Genomic DNA, 23,207 nt, shown 5'->3' with positions numbered 1-23,207 from the left:
GAAGGTCCTGAGTAGCCGTGAGTTAAATCCCGGCCTCGGGATCTTTCTGTGTGGAGTTTGCATGTTCTCCCCGTGACTGCGTGGGTTCCCTCCGGGTACTCCGGCTTCCTCCCACCTCCAAAGACATGCACCTGGGGATAGGTTGATTGGCAACACTAAATTGGCCCTAGTGTGTGAAAGTGAGTGTGAATGTTTTCTATCTGTGTTGGCCCTGCGATGAGGTGGCGACTTGTCCAGGGTGTACCCCGCCTTCCGCCCGATTGTAGCTGAGATAGGCTCCAGCGCCCCACGCGACCGCAAAAGGGACAAGCGGTAGAAAATGGATGGATGGATGGATGATTATGGGAAAACACAAATGAGCAACTCAGTCTTTAGCATCAGAAGACGCCTGTTCAGAAAATACAATCCACCCATCCATGAATTTAACGGCAGAAAGCAGATGACATTAGTAATAGCAGATGAATAGTGAGTAACTTGGACATGTTGCTATTCACATACTACAAAAATTAAAACAGCTATGATGTGTCAGTGTTTTGACTTTGGATCGAGTGCTCAAAATGGTAAGTAAGTAAAGTTTTATTTACTTTTGGTTCCAATGCTGTGAAAAAAGTTCATTAAAACAACCAGTGTGTTTGTAGTTTAAAAAAAAAAAAAACGTTCCACGAGGTTCTGTTCTCCGACCATTATAATTTATTTCATGATACCTCCATAAGATACACACTTTGTTCACTATGTACAACTTTGAGAAAACAAAGATGAGGGATACTGCCTGCACTGATTGGAGAAATCAAAACAGCGGCCCCTCAGTCACAGGCCACATTCTTAATGGCGGTTCAGATTTTTCCTCTAGTTTGTCAACAACACTGCTAAAAATACTGTCATCATGATTACTAGTAAAAATATTATCAGCAGAGTCATTTAAAGAATAAGAAGCTTGCTCTGAATAAAAACATGATTGTGGAGACCATGATTTTGTATGCATTTTGCTCATTTAAAGCACATCCACACTGATATAAAGGAGAACTGCAAGTTTTGGGGAATTTTGATCGTTCATAATCATCATGAGACAAGACGACAAGTTTTTTTTTCTTCCTAACATGTAAAAATCGACTTGTTCTACGTGCCTAGCAATGCAGTTCGTCTGGTCCAGCTGGCCGGGGATGTTTCCTGTTGATTTTGGGTAAGCAATCCATTTATGTCGAAATAGCTTGTCTCCAAGTTCCACATTTATAGCGTCGTCGCTTTCACCTCACGCTCTGCTCCAACGTCTCACTGTTTCTTCGTGCTCGCTTTATAAGCGTAGTTCATCCTCAGTATATTCAGCTTCAAAAAGATAAGGTTGTGATGTTGTCTGTTACCAAGTCTGTCGTGAATAAAACACACACGCGTGTTTGATTCCGGAAGTAGGAACACACATTTGTTGCCAGAAGTCAGACGTGTGCTACTTTGGATACAGAAATCAATGTGCGTAAGAAATCAGTCTCGGAAATGACTAAAATGATCAAAATAGAGTAAATATTGAACATATTACATATTGTTATGAACATGTCGGTTAGTACATTATATATAGACTTGCAGTGTGTATATAAAACATTGCAGGAGGGTTCTGAAGTTGTTTTAGAGGGCTTTGAAGGCGACAACGATGATTCCCATTAGCCGCATCGTACAAGCGTTTTTTTTAATCATCTTTAAAATCCTGGAAAAAAAAAAAACGTGTGTTCTTGTCTCTCATAATGATTGGGAACGATAGGCAAAGCTCCCAAAAAATTGCAGTTCCCCTTTAAAATAACAAATATTTATGTCTAACTCAGCGGCGTTAGAGGGGAGCGACTTTGTGCCTCTTTCTGCAGTGTCCTCAAGCACTTGTCCAGTCTCTTGATGCACATAGCCACGTCCTCGTGGGTGATGCCCACGGCAGCGGCGGCGTTGAGGTAGGGGCATGGGTAGGCATCTGAATGTGACATAAAGCCACAGAACGTGTGTCCACCGATTGTCTGCTCCTTGCCCAGCGTCACGACCCTGCCAACAGCATTTAATTAAGGTCCCGTATCATGGTATTTTTCATCAAAAAAGTGTTTTGTAAGTGTGATGTACAAACTTTAGTATCAATGCTGAAATTTTGTTTAAAAATGTTTTGGTAAGGCCGAGGAGTAACTCAGTTTTTTGTGTCTACACCGGTTTTCATGTAATGTACATTGTTACTTTGTACTTGTCCAACATAACAGATGCTTACATCACGTACAACACCAAAACATTACGGAGCGGGACAGGAAGACACCAACAATAGAAATACTAGCGTAGCTATGTGAGTTACTGTGCTAACATTACAGTCACATTTTAACAGTAATGTCATGCTAGGTTTGACTATTTCCTAAAGAAACACCTCAAATGATCAAACCTATACCTCCCATGTCTGGAGCAGACCGACAGATACTTGGCACAACTTTATATTGAGATGTGTAGCAAAGACTTTTACAAAATGGTGGTCATATACCCCTTACTGGCTCATCTAGCTCAGGGCAGGGCTGAATCGTGGTAGATGGAGATGATAAGATTGTTCTCATAATTGGTGCTTGTAAACAGGCACATTTTATATTACTGTTAGAACATCAATAAAGAGCTACTTTTATGACCTACATTTTGCCACATTATCGTCACTTTGCTGTAAATTGTATTAGGACACTGCACGGTTACCTCTTTGTTGTATGTGGAATCAATAACTCCCTTTCAAAGCACCTTATTTGAATTCTGCAGTGAACTACAGACATTCTTCAGCTTACTGTGAAGAAAAGCCTAGCACAGGCAGCCGAATGGAGACACCCTGTTAAGATTAAAAAGGACAGTCTAATCATCTAATGTCCTCCTCCGGCCCATCAAGTTGTCTTTTTGGCTGGCAAATGCACCCAGCTTTGTGTGTGTGTACATAACAGCCTTTGTTATTGTTCCTACCTGGCTCCTGAAACTTGGCGTGTGAACAACATGGAGCCCAGTTGAGTCACCGTTTGGTTGCCGCTGGCCTGGAGCCCGTTCAGCGACATGGCTGCACACAAAATGGGACGGGTAAAAGTCAAAAGTTTGACATTTGACCGTCTAGAAACACGGGAGAAGGCTCACCGAGTGAAATGGGATTGTGTGGGGTATCAAGCAATCGCTCCCCATGTGCCGAGGCCAGCGTTTTCAGCTCCTCGGCCAGAAGCTTATACATCTCCTGTGGGACACGCACCACACACATGGAGGACAACAGAAAGCGCACATAAAGGAACTATTAATAGCACTATTCCTTGAGGCAGCAATTGCTGATTGAGCATTTCTTTCTGCAAGGAAAAACTAACCCCAAAAGATTTAATATCCAAATTATTCACTGTCTCTCATCTTAGGGGGTGATTGGAGCAAAACAACAAGGTTTGGCTCATTAATTATGAATAATGTGGAATCGTTTGTGAGCCTTGCTTGTATCGGGTCACCGGGGAGGAGTTTCCTCGAGATATTGTTGATCCATTTGCTCAATTATGCAAGATTTATGATTAGACTTGGATGGGAGGAATATCAATATCAACACATGCAGAAACAAACAGAACAAAATACACATCATCAGTGTTTTATTTGGACGTGTACCAGCTCACCTTCCTGTCCGACAGTAGTTTCTTGTAGCCACTGGCTCCCAGAGTGAGGAGTGTGATGAGTAGGTCGAGGGAAGGTGACGCGGACGCTCGACCTGGACAAAATGGGGAAATAAAAAGTGTACAAAATAAAATATGTATTATATCCTCCAAGGGGAGGCTCGTCTAACACTTTGAAAACTGCTGCCAAAGACTGGACGCTTTGTAAGTGCTATGAGCTTTCAGTGAGAACATTTCTACAATGCCAAATTTTTCTTTTTTCTTTAACTTATTATAAAGTGGCAGATAATCAATGTATGTATAAATAATGTAGATATAATTAAATTACAGTAGATCCCTGGTATTTGCGGGGGTAACGTTTCAAGACCACCAGTAGATGGTGAAAAACCACAAATACTGAACGCACCCACAAAAAGGAAAATGCCTATATCTTATGCTCTAAACCAGGGTTCACCACTCTGTCAATTACGATCGACCACAAGATCTTTAGGAATTTACTGGGAGATAACGTGAAGTTTAAGAAAATAAATGCATTATCACATCAGTGACCTCCCCTCCTGGAGAGTGACCAACAGACTTGCTAACAGGCATGCATTTTGACCCAAGAATAAGCTTGTACGCGTCTCTCCTCTCCGGGTGCGCATTTCGTCACATCGCTAACCCAACAAGGGACTCCTTTAAGAGGTGGGAATCTTTGGCCACCTCACGATTACGATTACGAATCAGGAGCTACGATTTGATTAAAAATTGATTATTGATGCATCTTTAATTTATGTATATTGATGCAGTTTTAAATGTTTTTTTTTTCACTAAATAATCGTTTATCACTTGCAACTTTAAAAAACTGTGCATTTTTAATAAGACATTCCCATTACATTTATTTATTCATGAAAATGTGTGCAAAACTGGAACATAGGTGCCTTATAATAAAGGAGCTGGTCGGATCACTCGGTGAGGTGGCTCGCTACAGTCAGCCACATTTTAGAACTGTCTGCATTACTTTATTTACAATAAATACATCGATTATCGATGTTTACTAATTAATTTTATAATTGTACATGTCTGAATCTCAATGCATCTAAAATCTCCCATCTCCCACCTCTAAAATGCTCCCAGTAGCTTCCACCCACTCGGCTGATGACTATATGAAATTATTTACTAGGAAAATTGAACTCTTTAGAAAGGAGATTAAAGATAAAGCGTCCCAGCTCCATCTGTGTTCCATTAACACAAATATGAATGTATGTATGACGGATATTGCCCTCCAAAATAATCTCTCTGTTTTTGATGAAATAACATTAGAGGAACTCCTGCGACTTGTAAATGGGACAAAAAAACAACATTGTTACTTGACCCACTTCCTGGGAAACTTATCAAGGAGCTGTTTATAATATTAGGACCATCAGTGCTAAACATTGTAAACTTATCACTTTCCTCTGGTACTGTTCCCCTAGCATTCAAAAAAGAGGTTGCTCATACTCCGCTCAAAAGACCTAACCTCGATTCTGACCTCATGGTAAACTACCGGCCGGTGTCCCACCCTTCTCTTATTTCGAAAATCCTTGACAAAAAATTACTGCACATTAGCTAAATGAACATTTAGCGTCTAACAATCTCTGTGACCTATTGCTAACTGTGGATGCTGATGAGTCATCTATGTTGCCGCTACTTTTGATACCGTCAATAATAACATTCCATTAGAATGTATCAAAACACGTATTCGTATGTCAGAGTAAGCCTTTTCTTGGTTTAACTCCTATCTTACTGACGGGATGCAGTGCGTCTCCCATAATGTGACCTCGGAGTATGTTAAGGTAACGCGCGAACTTCCAGAGGGTTCGGTTCTTGGCCTTGCACTCTTTAGCATCTACATGCTGCCGCTAGGTGACATCATACACAAATATGGTGTTAGCTTTCACTGTTATGCTGATGACACCCAACTCTACAAGCCCCTAAAGCTGACCAACACGCCAGATTGTAGTCACCTGGAGGTGTGTCTAAATTAAATTAAACAATAGAAGTCCAGCAACTTTTTGCATATTAACGCTAAGAAAACAGAAATGCTCATTATAATACCATCTTAACATTTGACAACAAAACAATTACACAAAGCAACTCGGTAAAAAATCTCGGTATTATCTTTGACCCAACTCTCTCATTTGAGTCTCACATTAAGAGTGTTACTAAAACAGCATTCTTTCATCTACGTAATATGCTAAAATGTGTCTCATTTTGTCCACCACCGACGCTGAGATCATTATTTATGTCTAGCATTACAAGACTACAGTTGGTACAAAATGCGGTTGCTAGACTTTTGACAAGAACATGAAAGTTTGATCATATTAGGCCTATACTGGCTCACCTGCACTGGCTTACTGTGCACTTAGGATGCGACTTTAAGGTTTTACTACTTACGTATAAAATACTAAACGGTCTAGCTCCATCCTATTTGGCTGATTGTATTGTACCATATGTCCCGGCAAGAAATCTGCGTTCAAAGAACTCCTGCTTATTAGTGATTCCCAGAGCCCAAAAAAGGTCTGCAGGCTTTAGAGCATTTTCTATTCAGGTCCAGTACTTCGGAATGCCCTCCCAGTAACAGTTAGAGATGCTACCTCAGTAGAAACATTTAAATCCCATCTTAAAACTCATTTGTATACTCTAGCCTTTAAATAGACCCCCCCTTTTAGACCAGTTGATCTGCGGTCTCTCTTTTCTGCTCTGCCCCCCTCTCCTACATGGAGAGGTTATCAGGTGACCAATGATCAACCTCCACGGAGGAGGCGCTAGCGGTTCCAAGTCGGGACCCGGGGTGGACCACTACGCTTTGCATCAGCTGGTGACGTCTCTGCGTTGCTGACTCTCCATTCAAGAGGATCCCCTGCTGGCCCCACTATGGACTGGACTCTCACATTATCATTATTATTACTGCACCGGTCACCCAAGGGAGGGAGGTCCCCACATCAGCTTTCCAGGGTTTCACGTTGTTCCCAATGGGTTGAGTTTTTTCTTGCCCTGATGTGGGATCTGAGCTGGGGATGTCGTTGTGGCTTATGCAGCCCTTTGAGACATTTGTGATTAAGGGCTATTTAAGTAAACTTTGATTTATAACCAGCTTTCGATTTAATGAAAATTCAAATCATGCTAAAATATACTACACACAATTATATAATAAAGTTTGGAACTTAAGTCTTTTTTGTTGTTGTGTATAATTTCCAGTCAGACTCTACTTTTGTATTTTCCATTCACTCTTTTGGGCCGTTGGCAGCAAAGCTACAAATACAGTATATGTGGAATTCATCAGCACTATTTCAACTAATCACATGATGTGTTTGCTGCTGTGCCACATGTGTTTTGGACCTCGTTGCCATTTTGGATAGGTTGGAAGCTACATTTTTCTCGGCACTTCCTATTACATAATTGTGCGTTATTTTCTTGCTTTATATTTTGTTGTACACCGGCCTGCCTTCTATTTTTGATCATACTTTTATTTTTGAGCTTCCCTTTTGGATGTCATTACATAACAAAGATACAAGGCCGTGGATTCTTGGGAGTTAATGATATATGTTTGATTTTATACGAATTTGCGATGTTTTGTTGAGACAGTTTAGCATATACTGTCCTACGTTGGATTGGTTGTAGCATCTTTAATGCACAAAATGTATCACCGAATCCGCCGCAGCTTTCATTTTCCTGTATCCCGCCCATGGGGGAAAAGGTTTGGACACCCAGCGTGTACAGTAGAGCAAATGTTACTTTACCTGGGTACGTCTTGCTGATTTCCTGCACGAAGGAGTCGTCAAAACCCGCAATTATGGCCCCACCTACTGGAACCATGAAGTTCTTGTCCAAACTTTGCACAAAGGCATCAATTCTTCCAACTCTAGCACCCTGGCAAATGCAAGAATAATACAATCGTTCAAAACATTCATGCGACGGTCATGCTAAGGAGCTTGGTGGCACCTACTTGCTGTATCAGGTGCATACACTTGGATGACTGCACTCCGTATGCATTATTTACAATGTGAGGGATGTTGTACTTGGCACAGATTGTGGCAAGCTCCTCCAGCCTATGCAAGACAATAATGATGGAGACATGACATTATTTACATTAGGTGTATAAAGGAGGTGCGTCACTACTTGCCTGTCGGGGACTCGTGGTGCAAAGCAGGACGTTGTGGAATGGACGCACAGGATGCTGTCGGCTCCCAGCTCCTCAATTTTGCGTTCAACTGCTTCCAAGTCTGTCCTCAACTCATCACCCTCGAGCACATTCTCGATTATGATGGGTTCAAAGCCTGGAGAGACAAATGAGAAAAAAACATGCAGAAATCTTAGCAAATTTGAGCAAGTGAGTCCTTATCTCAATATTGCGGCGTCACCTGCTGTGATCATGGCTTTGAAGCACGACTTCTGGTCAATGCGCGGCCAGATGATATAGCGTGCCTTCGGTCTACGCTGGCGGAGAGTCAGGAAACAAAGTGTCAGGCTCATGCCGGTTGCCATGGGGACCACAAAGCAGCTCGCCACGCTCCTTACGCCTGTCCACGGGACGCAACGCAGAACTATGTGATTCTAGCTACACAAATAAGGCACTTCGTTAGGTACACTTGCACATTCTGGTACTGTTAAGAATTCTACATGTTTATCTACGTTTTCAGATACTTTATTTTGAAGCATTTCATGACAGTGTCACTTCCGCTTCCTTCCTGTAGGGGTCACTTCCGCTTCCCTTTTGACGTGTGTTAATGTGTGCTGACTTGTTTTCTCTGCTACGTTTAATCGGTGCTCTAGTCTTTGACGATATAATAACTAACTAACTAAATGAACCTACACCAATATGCACCATTAAAGTTGGAGGAGTCCAAATGATGACTGTGTGTTCTCTGACCGGAACCCCAACGTGGTCAATATCCGAAAAAACCAGTCGCAGAGTTTAATACTCAACAAAGGTCCTTCGAGCCGGATATAATTGGCTACAATGGAAATGTCATCAGAGGATGAATCTGCGTCTCCATTCCATCCTGATGTACGAGACCGATCGGTGAGGGAACGCCGCACCCCAAAACATCTTGAAGACTACATCCTTGCCTATAATGTGCACCGACCTGCCCTTTCCTCCCCCCCTGCCGAGATGGAGGAGCAGAGAGGAGCAGCAGCCGCAGTGAACAGTAGCCAAGCAGATGCATTGCTTCAAATAGATGACCAAGTAACCTCACATCGTGCCACGTCAGTCGACATGCTGAATGTTTCTTCACTCAGGAAACTAATGGAATCAGTATCAGTAAAGGAAAAGGAGGAGACGGACGAAATTACTCGACTTACTGCTAAACTCCGCCAATATGAGAGCAGACAACGGCGACGGCAACAGCTGATGGAACACATATCGTCCTTCCTCATGGAAGAAGAAATGGACGGAAATGACCTTCATATGGACACGGAGCCTTCACCAGCACAACCTCCTTCAGTGAGCGACAGTTGTGCTGCAATTTCCATTTCACATACTCCCTCACCTGAACGAGTAACAAAGCAGCTGCACTTTGTAAAGCCTCCACTTGGGGGATGCATAACAGCAAGCACACATTCAGTGTCAGGGAATGAAACTAATAAAGTGGACATCATTCCCGCAGCTGCACGTGAGAGAGCTGCTTCCCCACTTACATTAACACAAGCATTCTCACCACAATGCCCAAGCTCCCCCTCCTCTGTTGCTTCATATAGAATGGTGTTGCCTGCTGTACATCAGGAACAACTCCCCAGCCAGGACACATTATTACTACGACCAAAGGGCCCCCCTCAGCACTGTGAAAAATCTGGAGAATGCATCCAACCAGCCGATCATCAACGCACTACAGCAACTTGTACACCTGCAGTTGCTTCTTACAACCCCCTGAATGTGCTCAGTCATCCCTTTCCACCTGCAATACCTGACGCTCACTCAGGTGCAAACGTAACTCATTACCTCCCCGGGCTCACAGCAGTAACAACACCTCAGTACCCATTATACACTTCACCACTAGAGGGTAGCATGCCCACAGTCTATCAGCCACAGATGCTGTCAAGTCACAATGTTCCCCCATTACCCACTAACTTGTCACAACGCTCAACATATGGTGTGTCACAACGCTCAACTTACGGTGTGCCACAACCTAAAATTCCAGATTTTACTGCAGATAGTGAAAGAGAGTTTGCTAACCTCAAGCTTGCTCTTTGTAACCTACTCGAACCCCATCCAGACTTAAGTGAGAATTATAAATATCATGTGCTACTTGAACATCTCAAGCTTCCCGAAGCACAAATGATAGGTCAGTCGTGCCGCCACCATCCATACCCATATACAGCCACCATGCAAGCTTTGCAGTTCCAGTATGGTCAGCCACATCAGCTTGCTCAAAGCGAAATAGCTGCCATTCTGACCTCCCCAGATGTCAAGCCGACTGATGCCCGCACCTTTCAGAGCTTTGCTCTGCGAGTCCATCTCCTAGTAAGCATGCTGCTCTCCTTAGAGGGACCACAAGGCATGGAACTGAACTGCTGCTCACATGTCGATCGCCTACTTAGCAAGCTGCCAAAGTACCACAGAGATGGGTTCATCGAGCATCTACAGTTACAAGGCAAATTAAATGGCACAAGTCTGAACCCCTACAACCTGCAGGACCTAAATGGATGGCTTCAAGGTAAAGCACAACAGCAGCGCCTTTCCAGCAGATTGGTGCAACGCTATCAACAGGAGAAGCCCTCGGGGAGCGCAACAGAAAAAAGTATCTTCAGGGTCAAAGGTCAAGCTACAGCTGTATATCTTGGAGCAGCACCAACACGACAGGGTGCCTCCACTAAGCACGCTCTTGCTGACACCAACAAAGCTAACAAAATGCATTGTCTCTTCTGCAATAGCAAGGAACACTATATTGGTCGCTGTCAACAGATCAGAAAACATTCTGCGGCGCACCTGGACAAATGGATAGTAGAAGAAGGACGATGCTGGAGATGTGCACGTGCTCATGCACCCGACGCATGTACTCTCAAGAAGCCCTGCAGCGACTGCAATGGTATCCACCTCCAAGTTCTCCACAATGTAGCTCAACGGTATACTGAAGACACCCAGATGACTCCCACAGAGAGTCGTGTCTATTTGACTCCCAGCATCACCTCAAGTAGAGTGCTCCTGAAAGTTGTTCCTGTACTGCTGCATCATAATTCAAAATCAATGGAGACATTTGCCGTCTTAGATGATGGGGCTCAACGAACTATGATTTTACCTGACGCAGCACAACATCTACACTTGCATGGCCAACATGAAATCCTTGCCCTGCGCACCGTGCGCACAGACCTTACCCACCTCAAGGGTTTAACAGTTGACTTTGAGATTTCCCCTATAAAGAACCCAGGGAAACGTTACCAAGTGCAAGGTGCGTTTACTGCACAAGGTCTGGATCTGATGGAGCAGACCTACCCAGTTCAGAGACTTCAGAGGAAGTACACACATCTACGTGGGATTTCGTTGCAACCATTCTCCAATGCACGCCCCCTAGTGTTAATTGGGTCAGACAATGTGCACCTGATCACTGCCACGAAGCCAGTCCGTCAGGGAAATAATGGAGGACCCATAGCCATCCACACAGCACTTGGATGGACTTTACAAGGGGCGGAGGAAAGAACACAAGGACAGAGCTCAACACAATTGTGTCTCTTTACCTCACTTGCCACTCCCAATGACATCTTGTTTCGTAATGTGGAAAAGTTATGGCAACTTGATGTTTTGCCTTTCAGGAACGAAAAGATGGTTGTTCGCTCTCGTGAAGATCAGGAAGCAATCACCTTATTGGAGACAAGAACTCAGCGAGTCGACATAGAGGGTGTCCAGCGCTATGCAACACCCCTCCTAAGAAAGAAAGATATGCCTAAACTCAACAGTTCCATATCCACCGTTATGGCTCACTTGAGAAGCACAGAGAAAAGGCTCAAGAAGAATCCAGAGGAAGTCACTTCCTTTTCTGCTGAGATCGCTAAGCTCATTCAAGCAGGGTATGTCAAGAAGCTCTCGCATGAAGAGACGGAACAGTCCAATGAAGCGTGGTATCTTCCCTATCATCTCGTGTTCCACAATGAGAAGGCAAGACTTGTCTTCAACTGCTCGTTTCGACATCAGGGAGTGTCTGTGAACGACCAACTCCTCCCTGGGCCTACCCTGGGACCATCCTTGCTAGGTGTTCTTCTTCGGTTCAGACAGCACCAGGTAGCTGTGAGTGGAGATATCCGAGCAATGTTTCATCAGATCCGTCTTCTCCCTGAAGATAGACCACTCCTTCGTTTTATCTGGAGAGATTTGCGCAGCGAAGACCCACCAGACGTTTATGAATGGCAAGTGCTCCCATTCGGAACGACATGCAGCCCGTGCTGTGCAATATTTGCTCTGCAGCAACATGCTCGGAATCACCAACACAACCATCCAGGACTTCTTAAATCAGTGGAGCAAAGTTTCTATGTGGATAATTGCTTAAAGAGTTTCACCGACCTATCTGAGGCTGCACAGCAGGTGACTCAGTTGCGCAAACTGATGGCAGAAGGAGGATTTGACCTCCGACAATGGGCAAGTAACCAACCAGAGGTGTTAGCCCAAGTCCCGCCTGAAGGAAGATCAACTACCACAGAGCAGTGGCTAAGCCAGAACCGAATTGAGCCACAAGAGCCTGCTTTAGGCCTGAGATGGAACTGTGCTACTGACACCCTTAGCTACCAATGTAGAAACATCGAACATACCATATTGACCATGAGGACTGCATATCAGGTGCTAGCCAGCCAGTATGACCCCCTGGGGTTTATAGTACCGTATACGACCCGCGCCAAGGTTCTCATTCAGCAGCTATGGTCCAAGCAGAGAAGCTGGGATGACTCCGACTTACCGCGAGCCCTGCAGGAGGCCTGGAAGCGGTGGGAGAGTGAGCTCCAACATCTAGATAAATTATCTATACCACGCTGCTACACACCAATCCCAACCACTGGTTATGAGTATGATCTGCACATCTTTTGTGATGCCTCTGAACGAGCATATGGAGCAGTTGCTTATGTCAGACTACAGACTAAAGATGTCATTCTCACCTCGTTCGTTATGGCAAGATCAAGGGTAGCTCCAAAAAGACAACAATCCATGCCTCGCCTGGAGCTCTGTGCAGCATTAGCTGGAGCTCAGCTTGCCAAGGTTTTAAAGACAGAGATGACCCTCCCTCTTCAAAAGACAACACTGTGGTCGGATTCCACCACGGTTCTGGAGTGGCTCCAGTCGGACTCCTGCCGCTTCAAGGTCTTTGTTGGAACGCGTGTCTCAGAGATACAGGAGCTGACGGATCGACAATCCTGGCGGTATGTGGACACCCACAACAATCCTGCTGATGACATCACCAGGGGGAAACCACTTCTGGAACTTGCGGAGGACGGGCGCTGGAGTCAAGGACCCACATTTCTCAGGCAAAGTGCGGAATACTGGCCAAAAAGACCGGAGAAACATTCATCCCTGACTTCATCCGAACTAAAGAGCATCACCTTCTGTGGTCTTGCAGTAGTGCAAAGCGACAATAATATTCCGGATGCTTTTCTATTCAATACCTGGAAAGAATTAGTAAAAGTCACTCAGCAGGCGGGACAGGAAGGACCAGGAGGTTCGACACACAGTCAGACAATCAGCTCCCAAGAAGCTGAGTTTCTGTTGCTGAAAAGATGTCAAGTTCAAACCTTTCCCGCAGACATCATGTCTCTTAAAACACAGAACGCAGTGTCAGCTAAGAGTCGTCTGGCGTGCCTCTCTCCTGAGTGGGACTCAACTACAGGGTTAATTCGAGTTGGGGGTAGGCTGCGACGACTCCAGAACTCGGACTTAGAAGAGATCCATCCTATTGTGCTGGACCCAAAACATCAGATAACTAAACTCCTCATCAAGGACATGGACGAACGTCTTCTGCACCCAGGTACAGAGCGAGTGTATGCAGAACTTCGAAGACATTACTGGATTCTGCGAGGACGACAAGCAGTCAGGCACCATCAGCACAATTGCCCATCTTGTCAACGCTGGCGAGCTCAACCGACAGTCCCAAGGATGGCAGATCTGCCACCACAACGCCTCAGACTTCTCTGTCCACCCTTCCATTCAACAGGTGTGGATTGTTTTGGACCTTATCTGGTCAAAGTGGGCAGAAGATCAGAGAAACGATGGGGTGTCGTTTTTAAGTGTCTTACAACTCGAGCAGTTCACATCGAGCTTCTCAACTCCATGGATGCCGATGCATTCCTTCTCGCTCTACGTCGGTTCATTGCCAGAAGGGGAAGACCAAGAGAGGTACTGTCAGATTGTGGGACCAACTTCCGAGGAGCCGAAAGAGAACTCAGGACAGTGTTTGCAGAGATGGAACCTCAGCTACGAGAGCAACTGACAGAATATCAGATTGACTTCAAATTTAACCCTCCAAATGCCCCTCATTTTGGTGGGGCATGGGAACGGGAAATTAGATCCATCAAGGCCAGTCTTCAAGTCGCAGTAGGAGGGCAGTCAGTCACAGAAGATGTCTTGCACACAACTCTAGTAGAAGTGGAGGGGATACTGAACTCAAAACCACTAGGGTACGTATCATCTGATGTTTCTGATCTGGACCCAATCACCCCAAACATCCTTCTCATGGGGCGGCGGGATTCTGCACTGCCTCAAGTAGTTTACGTCCCAGCTGTCATGGGGCGGCGGAGATGGCGCCATTGTCAAACACTTGTGGATCAGTTTTGGATCCACTTCATACGCAGCTATCTACCCACTTTGCAGACCAGGTCAAAATGGCAGAGGTCTTCTGAAAATTTAACCATCAACACTGTAGTTCTGATGGTGGACCCTTCACTTCCAAGAGCACAGTGGCCCATCGGCAGAGTGGTTAAGACCATTCCGAGTCAAGATGGACAGGTCAGGACTGCTGAGGTAATGGTCAAGAGTAAAGTCTACACCAGACCGGTAGCTCGCTTGATCCCACTTCCAAGTTTAGAGGATGACAGTAAGGACACTTGAAGAATTCCTGTAGTTACACATTTGTTCTACAAATGTGGGGGCGGCTGTTAAGAATTCTACATGTTTATCTACGTTTTCAGATACTTTATTTTGAAGCATTTCATGACAGTGTCACTTCCGCTTCCTTCCTGTAGGGGTCACTTCCGCTTCCCTTTTGACGTGTGTTAATGTGTGCTGACTTGTTTTCTCTGCTAGTGGACCACGGCCCTCCTCTCGCCCTCTTTGCCCTCCTCCTGGAACTTGAAGTACTTTTCAAAAACGGAGGCAAAACAGTTCCTCTTCAGCATCCCTGCTTGGTGAACAACCTCATCTTTGTTGCCTGGTAGAGCATCCAGGTCATACAGGAGTGACACGTTGTAGCCGGCCTCTGTTGAAACCAGGAAACTCCCATACACTCTCTTCAGCAGCTCGTCGGCCCCATGCTCCTGTAGCTCCTTGTAGAACTTCAGGGAGATGCTGACCATCACTTTGGTCTTATCTCCATTAGGATTGGAGATGTGGTATAAGACACCATCAAAGTTGTTGGAGTCCAAATGATGACTGTGTGTTCTCTGACCGGAACCCCAACGTGGTCAATATCCGAAAAAACCAGTCGCAGAGTTTAATACTCAACAGGTACCCTTTACATTTTATCAACAAAGTGAATGTTTGTAAACCTTACGTGGATGCTTAGAGGGCGCTAAATTTCCAAAGTGTTTTGTAACCAATATATCCTGCCCTCTTCCTGCTTCGAGCATGCAAGCCACGGCCAACACACACTCACGCACAAGAAAATGTGAAGAGAAGAATCCGTAACCAAAAGTATATATTGGTCTACACAGAAGCAAAAACGTAGGAAACACAATGTAGGCAGAAACTATTTATTACTAGACAGTGTTAGCTGCCATGCAACGATAGCCATTCACAACATCTTTCTCAATTAGGTTGTTAGATATATAAGAAATATTAGAAGACATGGATCAATGTAGCACACATACAGATGGACGTACGATATAGCAAACAAGACAGAACATGCCCCAATAATTTCGGTGTTCTGTCAAAATGAGCTACACATCAAACGCTGCTGAGCATGCGCACGCATGCGCATCAGCGCCTAAATTTTATTCGAGTTAAATACCCATCGAAATGAGCTACCTCAAGATAAAGAGTTGACTTTGTCACTTGTGCTACAAGTATTAATTTTTAAGTAAAGTAAGTATATAGTCTATTTCGGTTATCGTGTCTTCCGACCAGTAAGCACATAGACAACTACAGTGTGAGGAAGTGCACATTGACGTTTAATAATGGTAGCCTACATTTTTGTTTATCACCGTTTAAACAGGAATAGCAATATCAGTGAAAACAATTACGCAAAATTAAAAAGGTTGCATGTGCACCGAAGAATTAAGACAATAAGCTACTGAGCGGTAGTGGGAGCATTATTTAATGGTGAAATAGACTTGTCATTGGGCTACCTCTATATCATATGAATAACTAAATAATCACATAAATCAACACTGCTATTGACTTATGCAACTTGTAATTTTTTTCGACAAAGCAGCTCATTTTGACAGAACATCGGATCACCGAGTTGACTTTTTTAAAGCATTGTAAGCATTACTTCCCACCCTTTTCTGGCTTTAAGCTCATAATGTCGTAAACTACGTCTTATTCATTAGCTCTGTGTGTTGTCAGGTAATGATAGCAATTTGGCATTTAGCTACTAACGTTAGCTACCATTAATGTGTTTTCGATCATTACAGCAACATATCTACATTGTTAATTGCTTTGCTTGGACTGCTTTTGTGTTTGTGCTCGCGCTCCGGGCGAGTACGTGTGAGCGAGACGGCGGTGAGTGACAACTATGAATGCCAGACTTAATTAACTCCTTGGGCCGACGAGCAATTTTTATTGAAAATAATAACTATTGTAAAAAACATAGGCATTTAAGAATACATATATTTGGTTTAAAACCGGTGGAGTTATATTTTTTGGTTTGAAAAATTTGATTTTGAGCAAGTTACAACCAGCCCCTTTTAAGCATTGCCAATAAACTAGCATTTTTTTGAGACCAAATTAACCAAATTAACTTCTGTAATGGTACAGTAATACATCATAATAATGCAAGTATATCTTTTCAAATGCAATTTAAACCTGTATTTCTCATATATTTTAACGTTGTAATTTGAATGAAAACGTTTAAATCTCCAGGTTAAATAAACCAAAAATATAACAATAAAATATACTTGAGCAAAATTTTGCACTTGAAAACAAATTTCACAACCTTTGATTGATTGATTGATTGATTGAGACTTTTATTAGTAGATTGCACAGTGAAGTACATATTCCGTACAATTGACCACTAAATGGTAACACCCAAATAAGTTTTTCAACTTGTTTAAGTCGGGGTCCACTTAAATTGATTCATGATACAGATATATACTAAAAAAAAGCAATAAATTATGTTAAGGAAGGGGTGGGGGGCTCTCAAATATACACAATCAAAACAATAAATAAAATGACTAAAGTGTTGACAAAGTTCTACTTCAATACTGAACATGTAGGCAGAGGTCGAGTTTTACATTACTTAATTTACAATAAAGTTAAGACCTTCTCAAACAAAAAGTGCAATTAATTAAGACTGCAATTATTCAAATGTATATACCGGTACTTGTTCTTATGCTTTCTGAGCTCACTTTGTTCACTGCTCGCTGTACATATCCTACGAAGTCAGACCTACACTGTTTCAATGTCCATTTCTCAGATGATATAATTGTTGATGACTGAAGTGCTGATATCAACCAAACCTAAACCCCACCACATCCCACCCCCCGGATTGTAAATAATGTAAATAATTCAATGTATATACTCTGATGATTAACTTGTGTGATGACTGTATTATGCTGATAGTATATATTTATACCATGAATTGATAAACGTGGACCCCGACTTAAACAAGTTGAAAAACTTATTCGGGTGTTACCATTTAGTGGTCAATTGTACGGAATATGTACTGTACTCTGCAATCTACTAATAAAAGTCTCAATCAATCAATCAACAATATAAACACTCCATGCCATATGCAAAAAAACTTAAGTCTGGCAGAGTAAGGAAATACCAACATGGCATGACACCATGACAAATGTCAAACATTTGCAGCATTTTTTCAAATGCTAGTTTTTCCCATTTTGGACATTTCTGGAAGTTTTATGAAAATTCACTCATACATTTTTGAGTTATTTTGTTAACCGACTAGCTAACTGAAAGTATTAAATAATCTCTTGGTGTAGATAAAAATTGCTACGTCCATTCACACTAGTATACAGTGACGGTTCTACACGGCGGCCTGGGGAGACCCGCGTCTCTGTAGCAATTTCACTGTGCCGCAACGTTCTAAATGGGTAAATTAGAGTGGCCCACACGCTCCAGCACTGCCGCTCGTAACTGCAGCTAATTGGCTCTGCTAAGGAACGTCTCCGTGCTATGCTATCCCACTGGCAGAGTCTGGGATGCGCACTGAATTGACTTAACTCATTGAAAATACGACAGCTTTGCAAAACGACTACTTTAGTAGCAAGCAACAAAACAGCCGCAACAACTCATGCCAACAAAAAGCTGTCGGGGAAGTCAGACAAAGGACCCAGAAATCCAACTGGCAGACCAAGGTCCACAAAGCCTGGAGTTCCCTCTTCGAGGAAGAAAGCCAATGCGCACTCCTGATCTACTCACACTGTTGCCCTCATGCGAAAGTGTCTCCAAAATATGAGAATCAACCACAAAAACAAACCTCATTTGGATGCAGTTGTGTCATTAATTGTGGCTGATTAAGTAAAGATGTACTTACCCGAGAGCTTTAAAATGTCCAGAACAAGCAAGTTGGTCAACTTATTAAGTAGACTAGATCCAGCAGCTTTTGGCTGAATGGCGGCGATGTCACCCGATCGACCGATACCGTGGATCAACCTACAACAGGAACAGTTAACGCCACTCTTTTTAGATGTGAAGACTATAACATAACATACCTATAATGTCGTCTTGCCACAAGGCTGGACGCTACACGGCCTTCCCTCTCGCCCACGCCGCAATTGCCCAGGAAGTTGTTGCTGTCCATGACAGCCAGTTCGTTCATAAAAAGCTCGATTGTGCTCTCGCTCCATCCTTCCTCTGGACACTTTCCCTTTAAAGCACACAAACAGAGTGAAACTGCAGCAATGGCAGTGGTTAACAAACGTGAGCCATGAAAGCCAACCTACCTGCTCTAAAAGTAGCCTGATGAGCTGCTCATGTCCACGGCGGGCTTGGGACGCCTGCCGAACGTAGGATGCTGACACTAATCTCTCACTCACAGCGTAGTTGTCACCATTCATTGTTGTTTCTTGTTACAGAAATCCTAAGAGAATAACTGTAATTCCAGTTATAATTTACAATTATATCTTGACCAGTGTTCATCTCACTGCAAGTTTTGTAACACATCGTAACAAAGTTGAATGTTGACAAATGTCACAGCCACATAGGGCGTCACCAGTTTACACATATGTATGCTGTATATTTTAATGCATTAATATGAGATATTTATAAACTATTACAGACTAGTTAGGGTGAACGAGATGGGTGTTCTGTTAAAAAAAAAAAAAAAAGTCCTAATTTCTGAAGTGAAAAAGCACCAACGGACAGATTTTCCCATAAACACGTTCTGTTTGAAAAAGATCTGCAATGCCAAAAATGCTAAATCAGAAATATGTGGAGATCCACTGTACTGCATTAAATATAAACATTACATTACAAACTATGCATACAAAACAATTTTGCAGACAACCCTAATGTATCCCACTGGACAACTGTTTTTTTGTTGGTTTTTTTTAGGTACAATTGCACAATACAAGAGCTTTTTATAAACATTGAAAAATAGAGAATAATTGTGGTCATATTTTCCAGTGTAGTACTGTAAGTTCAGTACATCCATTCATCCATTTATTTTCTACAGCTTGTCCCTTTTGTGGTCGCGAGGGGTGCTGGAGCCTATCTCAGCTGCATTCGGGCGGAAGGCGGGGTACACCCTGGACAAGTCGCCACCTCATCACAGGGCCAACACAGATAGACAAACAACATTCACACTCACACACTAGGGCCAATTTAGTGTTGCCAATCTATATATCCCCAGGTTCATGTCTTTGGAGGTGGGAGGAAGCCAGGGTACCTGGAGGGAACCCACGCAGTCACGGGGGAGAACATGTGAACTCCACATAGAAAGACCCCGAGCCTCGAACCAATGAACTTTGTATTTTGAGGAACATGCACTAACCCCTATTCCACCGTGCTGCCCAGTCCAGTACATGTTGTGCTTTATTAATTATTATACAGAATTTTATCTTCTATTATTACACCGAAAATTTGGGTTTATTTTACTCTGTCTACTTAACTTTCTCTTCGACTATAATTGAATAGCATTATTTTGAGTTTTACTGAGATTCAGAGATAGTCTGTTTTTGTCAAACCATCTCTTTAATTTGTTAATTTCTTCTGTTATACCCCATAAGGGAAAAAGCGATAGAAAATGGATGGATGGATGGATGATTTGTATTAGCTTATGTGTGTTCTCTCCTGAACAAAACATTGTTGTGTCGTCAGCAAATAGTACTAACTGCAAGTCCTTTGTAACTTTGTCGCTTATATAGAGATTAAACTATTTTAGTCCCAGTATTGCAAGATATATTTAACGCTGTAGATATGTGTTCGCTGCGTATTGCTTCCTGTTAGTTAAGTAGCTTCTTATCCAGTTCAAGACCAACCCTCAGATCCCATACATTCTGATTTGTTCAATAAGATATTATGCAAGCAATAGAAAAGGGATGGAAGGATGGATGAACTGTGTCAAATTATTTAGTTAGATCCATAACCACTGCAAACGGGCCAACTATTGCATACTGTCAGTGCAGTAGTTACATGACCTTTTATTTATGTATTCTTTAATCATCGGGATTGTGTCAATTTATTTTTCTTTCTTTAGTTTGTTTCGAACATGAACACACTTACAGCATAATACATCACACAATTTCATATAATTTCACTTTACATTAGGGGTGTGGGAAAAAAATCGATTTGAATTCGAATCGTGATTCTCACGTTGTGCGATTCAGAATCGATTGTCTTTTTTTTTTTAAATCGCTATTTTTTTTATTTAATTTATTTCTTTAAAAAAAAAAAATAATAATTTTTTTTTTTTTATTAATCAATCCAACAAAACAATACACAGCAATACCATAACAATGCAATCCAATTCCAAAACCAGACCCAGCAACACTCAGAATTGCAATAAACAGAGCAATTGAGAGGAGACACAAACACGACAAAGAACAAACCAAAAGTAGTGAAACAAAAATGAATATTATCAACAACAGTATCAATATTACTTACAATTTCAACATAGCAGTGATTAAAAATCCCTCATTGACATTATCATTAGACATTTATAAAAAAAATTTAAAAAAAGAACAATAGTGTCACAGTGGCTTACACTTGCATCGCCTCTCATAAGCTTGACAACACACTGTGCCCAATATTTTCACAAAAGATAAAATAAGTCATATTTTTGGTTCATTTAATAGTTAAAACAAATTTACATTATTGCAATCAGTTGTTAAAACATTGTCCTTTACAATTATAAACGCTTTTTATAAAAATCTACTACTCTGCTTGCATGTCAGCAGACTGGGGTAGATCCTGCTGAAATCCTATGTATTGAATGAATGAGAATCCTTTTGAATCGGGAAAAAAAATTGTTTTTGAATCGAGAATCGTGTTGAATTGAGAAAAAAAAAAGGATTTTGAATCGAATCGTGACCCCAAGAATCGATATTGAATCGAATCGTGGGACACCCAAAGATTCACAGCCCTACTTTACATCATGTCTGAAAAGGAGTAGGAAGAAGCAAAGCTTATTTAATCGTACCCCTTTCCCACTTCAGATCGTTTACAAATACATACGTTCATTTACTGACTACTTTTTGTAGCACAGTGACATCCGTGAATGATTAATTCAGCAGTTTTTGTAATAGATAATTAAGCCAGACATGATAAACATACCGAGATGAAGAATATCCCATTTTCAATAAGGTTGAAGGTGTTTCTCATAATTCTTCTTCTTTAGGGGCGGCATGGCGTAGTGGGTAGAGCGCCCGTGTCAGAAACCTGAGGGTTGCAGGTTCGCTCCCCGCCTCTTACCATGCCGTTGTGTCCTTGGGCAGGACACTTCACCCTTGCCCCCGGTGCCGCTCACACCGGTGAATGAATGTTGAATGAATGATAGGTGGTGGTCGGAGGGGCCGTAGGCGCAAATTGGCAGCCACGCTTCCGTCAGTCTACCCCAGGGCAGCTGTGGCTACGAAAGTAGCTTACCACCACCAGGTGTGAATGAATGATGGGTTTTTAACATGTAAAGCGACTTTGGGAACTTAGAAAAGCGCTATATAAATCCCAGGTATTATTATTATTATTATTCTTTGTACTTTGTAAGCACTATTAATTTGAACAACCTCTGAAACTGGAATATATCAGTACATTGTTTAACTTCTTTACTTAAGCCATTCCATAATTTAATTCCACATACTGATATGCTCAAGGTTTTTCAAGTGTGAGCCATCCATTTTTCTACCGCTTGTCCCATTGAGTTTAAATATCTATGGCAAAGGAAACCAGAGTACTCACATTTAAAGAAAAAAAATAGTTAATACGCTTAAAATACAATCATAACAAGCTCACATAAAGCATTTACACACAGACGAAGCAGATATCGCCAGGATTTGAAACTCATTCAATGTAACAAGAGCTTGAATATTGAAAATTTAAATTGTTTTTTTATACCCAATTCGGTTCATGACTTTGGTCAACTTTTGCTGTAATGGACATAGGTAGTTAATGCTAGAGTTAGTTAGTAGTTACAGGCTCAATGATAGAAATGACAAATGTTTCGATAGTCAAACGTCGGCTTTTGTTGTAGTTTTCATGCTGCTAAGCCAAGTTAACCTTACAATTATGTTCAAACAAAAACATTATCTTAAATCCGGTTAATTTGAGACTAACGCAAATGTTTGTTACCTCAAAGTGGACACTGAAACCCGGAAGTGACAGACACATGGTAGGCTGATCACATGACCAGCATGCGTCATTTCTTAAAGGGCCAGTGCCATGACGTGTTGTTACGTATGTCATGTGATCATTTTTATTTATTTAGCACAATTATCAAACGTTCAATTTCCAGTCACAAAATGAGTTATTTAATACAAATAAAAAAATCGTTTATCAGTATTTGAATCGAAAATGTATACAGTAAAACAATGAATGCCACCACTTTATTTGTATGTATTTGTTTTATTTATTTGTAAGATGGCATACGGTATATATAAACTAGAGATGTCTGTATCCGATAAATGCTTTAAAATGTAATGTAGGAAATGATTGGTATCGATTTTTTTATTATCGGTATCGTTTAAAAAAAAAAAATTAAATCAACATAAAAAACACAAGATACACTTACAATTAGTGCACCAACCCAAAAAAACTCCCTCCCC

General features: G+C 42.1%; 2 protein-coding genes across 3 annotated transcripts; both read right to left on the bottom strand.

Annotated features, from left to right (window-relative positions):
• Positions 1-560: 560 nt before the first annotated feature.
• On the bottom strand, positions 561-22,825 carry sepsecs (Sep (O-phosphoserine) tRNA:Sec (selenocysteine) tRNA synthase). Of its 2 annotated transcripts, none has more exons than XM_062065964.1 (12): positions 22,735-22,825; positions 18,894-19,042; positions 18,663-18,817; positions 18,485-18,603; positions 8,003-8,161; positions 7,765-7,918; positions 7,588-7,690; positions 7,382-7,511; positions 3,624-3,715; positions 3,115-3,208; positions 2,950-3,040; positions 561-2,019 (listed from the first exon to the last, which is right to left on the bottom strand). In XM_062065964.1, the coding sequence occupies exons 2-12, from the start codon at positions 19,005-19,007 to the stop codon at positions 1,803-1,805; spliced, it is 1,428 nt and encodes a 475-aa protein (XP_061921948.1). In that variant the 5' UTR covers positions 19,008-19,042; positions 22,735-22,825; the 3' UTR covers positions 561-1,802. The 2 variants fall into 2 exon arrangements, with proteins under 2 accessions (XP_061921948.1, XP_061921949.1); XM_062065965.1 differs by having other exon boundaries at positions 18,894-19,030.
• LOC133662550 (actin-related protein 2/3 complex subunit 2-B-like) lies at positions 14,853-18,432 on the bottom strand. Its single transcript, XM_062066666.1, has 2 exons — positions 18,370-18,432; positions 14,853-15,212 (listed from the first exon to the last, which is right to left on the bottom strand). Exons 1-2 carry the CDS (start codon positions 18,430-18,432, stop codon positions 14,853-14,855), a joined length of 423 nt encoding a protein of 140 aa, XP_061922650.1.
• Positions 22,826-23,207: the final 382 nt, after the last annotated feature.

Source organism: Entelurus aequoreus, linkage group LG12 (assembly GCF_033978785.1).
Source record: "Entelurus aequoreus isolate RoL-2023_Sb linkage group LG12, RoL_Eaeq_v1.1, whole genome shotgun sequence".
Taxonomy (NCBI): Eukaryota; Metazoa; Chordata; class Actinopteri; order Syngnathiformes; family Syngnathidae; genus Entelurus; species Entelurus aequoreus.
Note: the sequence above shows the minus strand (reverse complement) of the source record. Positions and strands in the feature narration are given on the sequence as shown.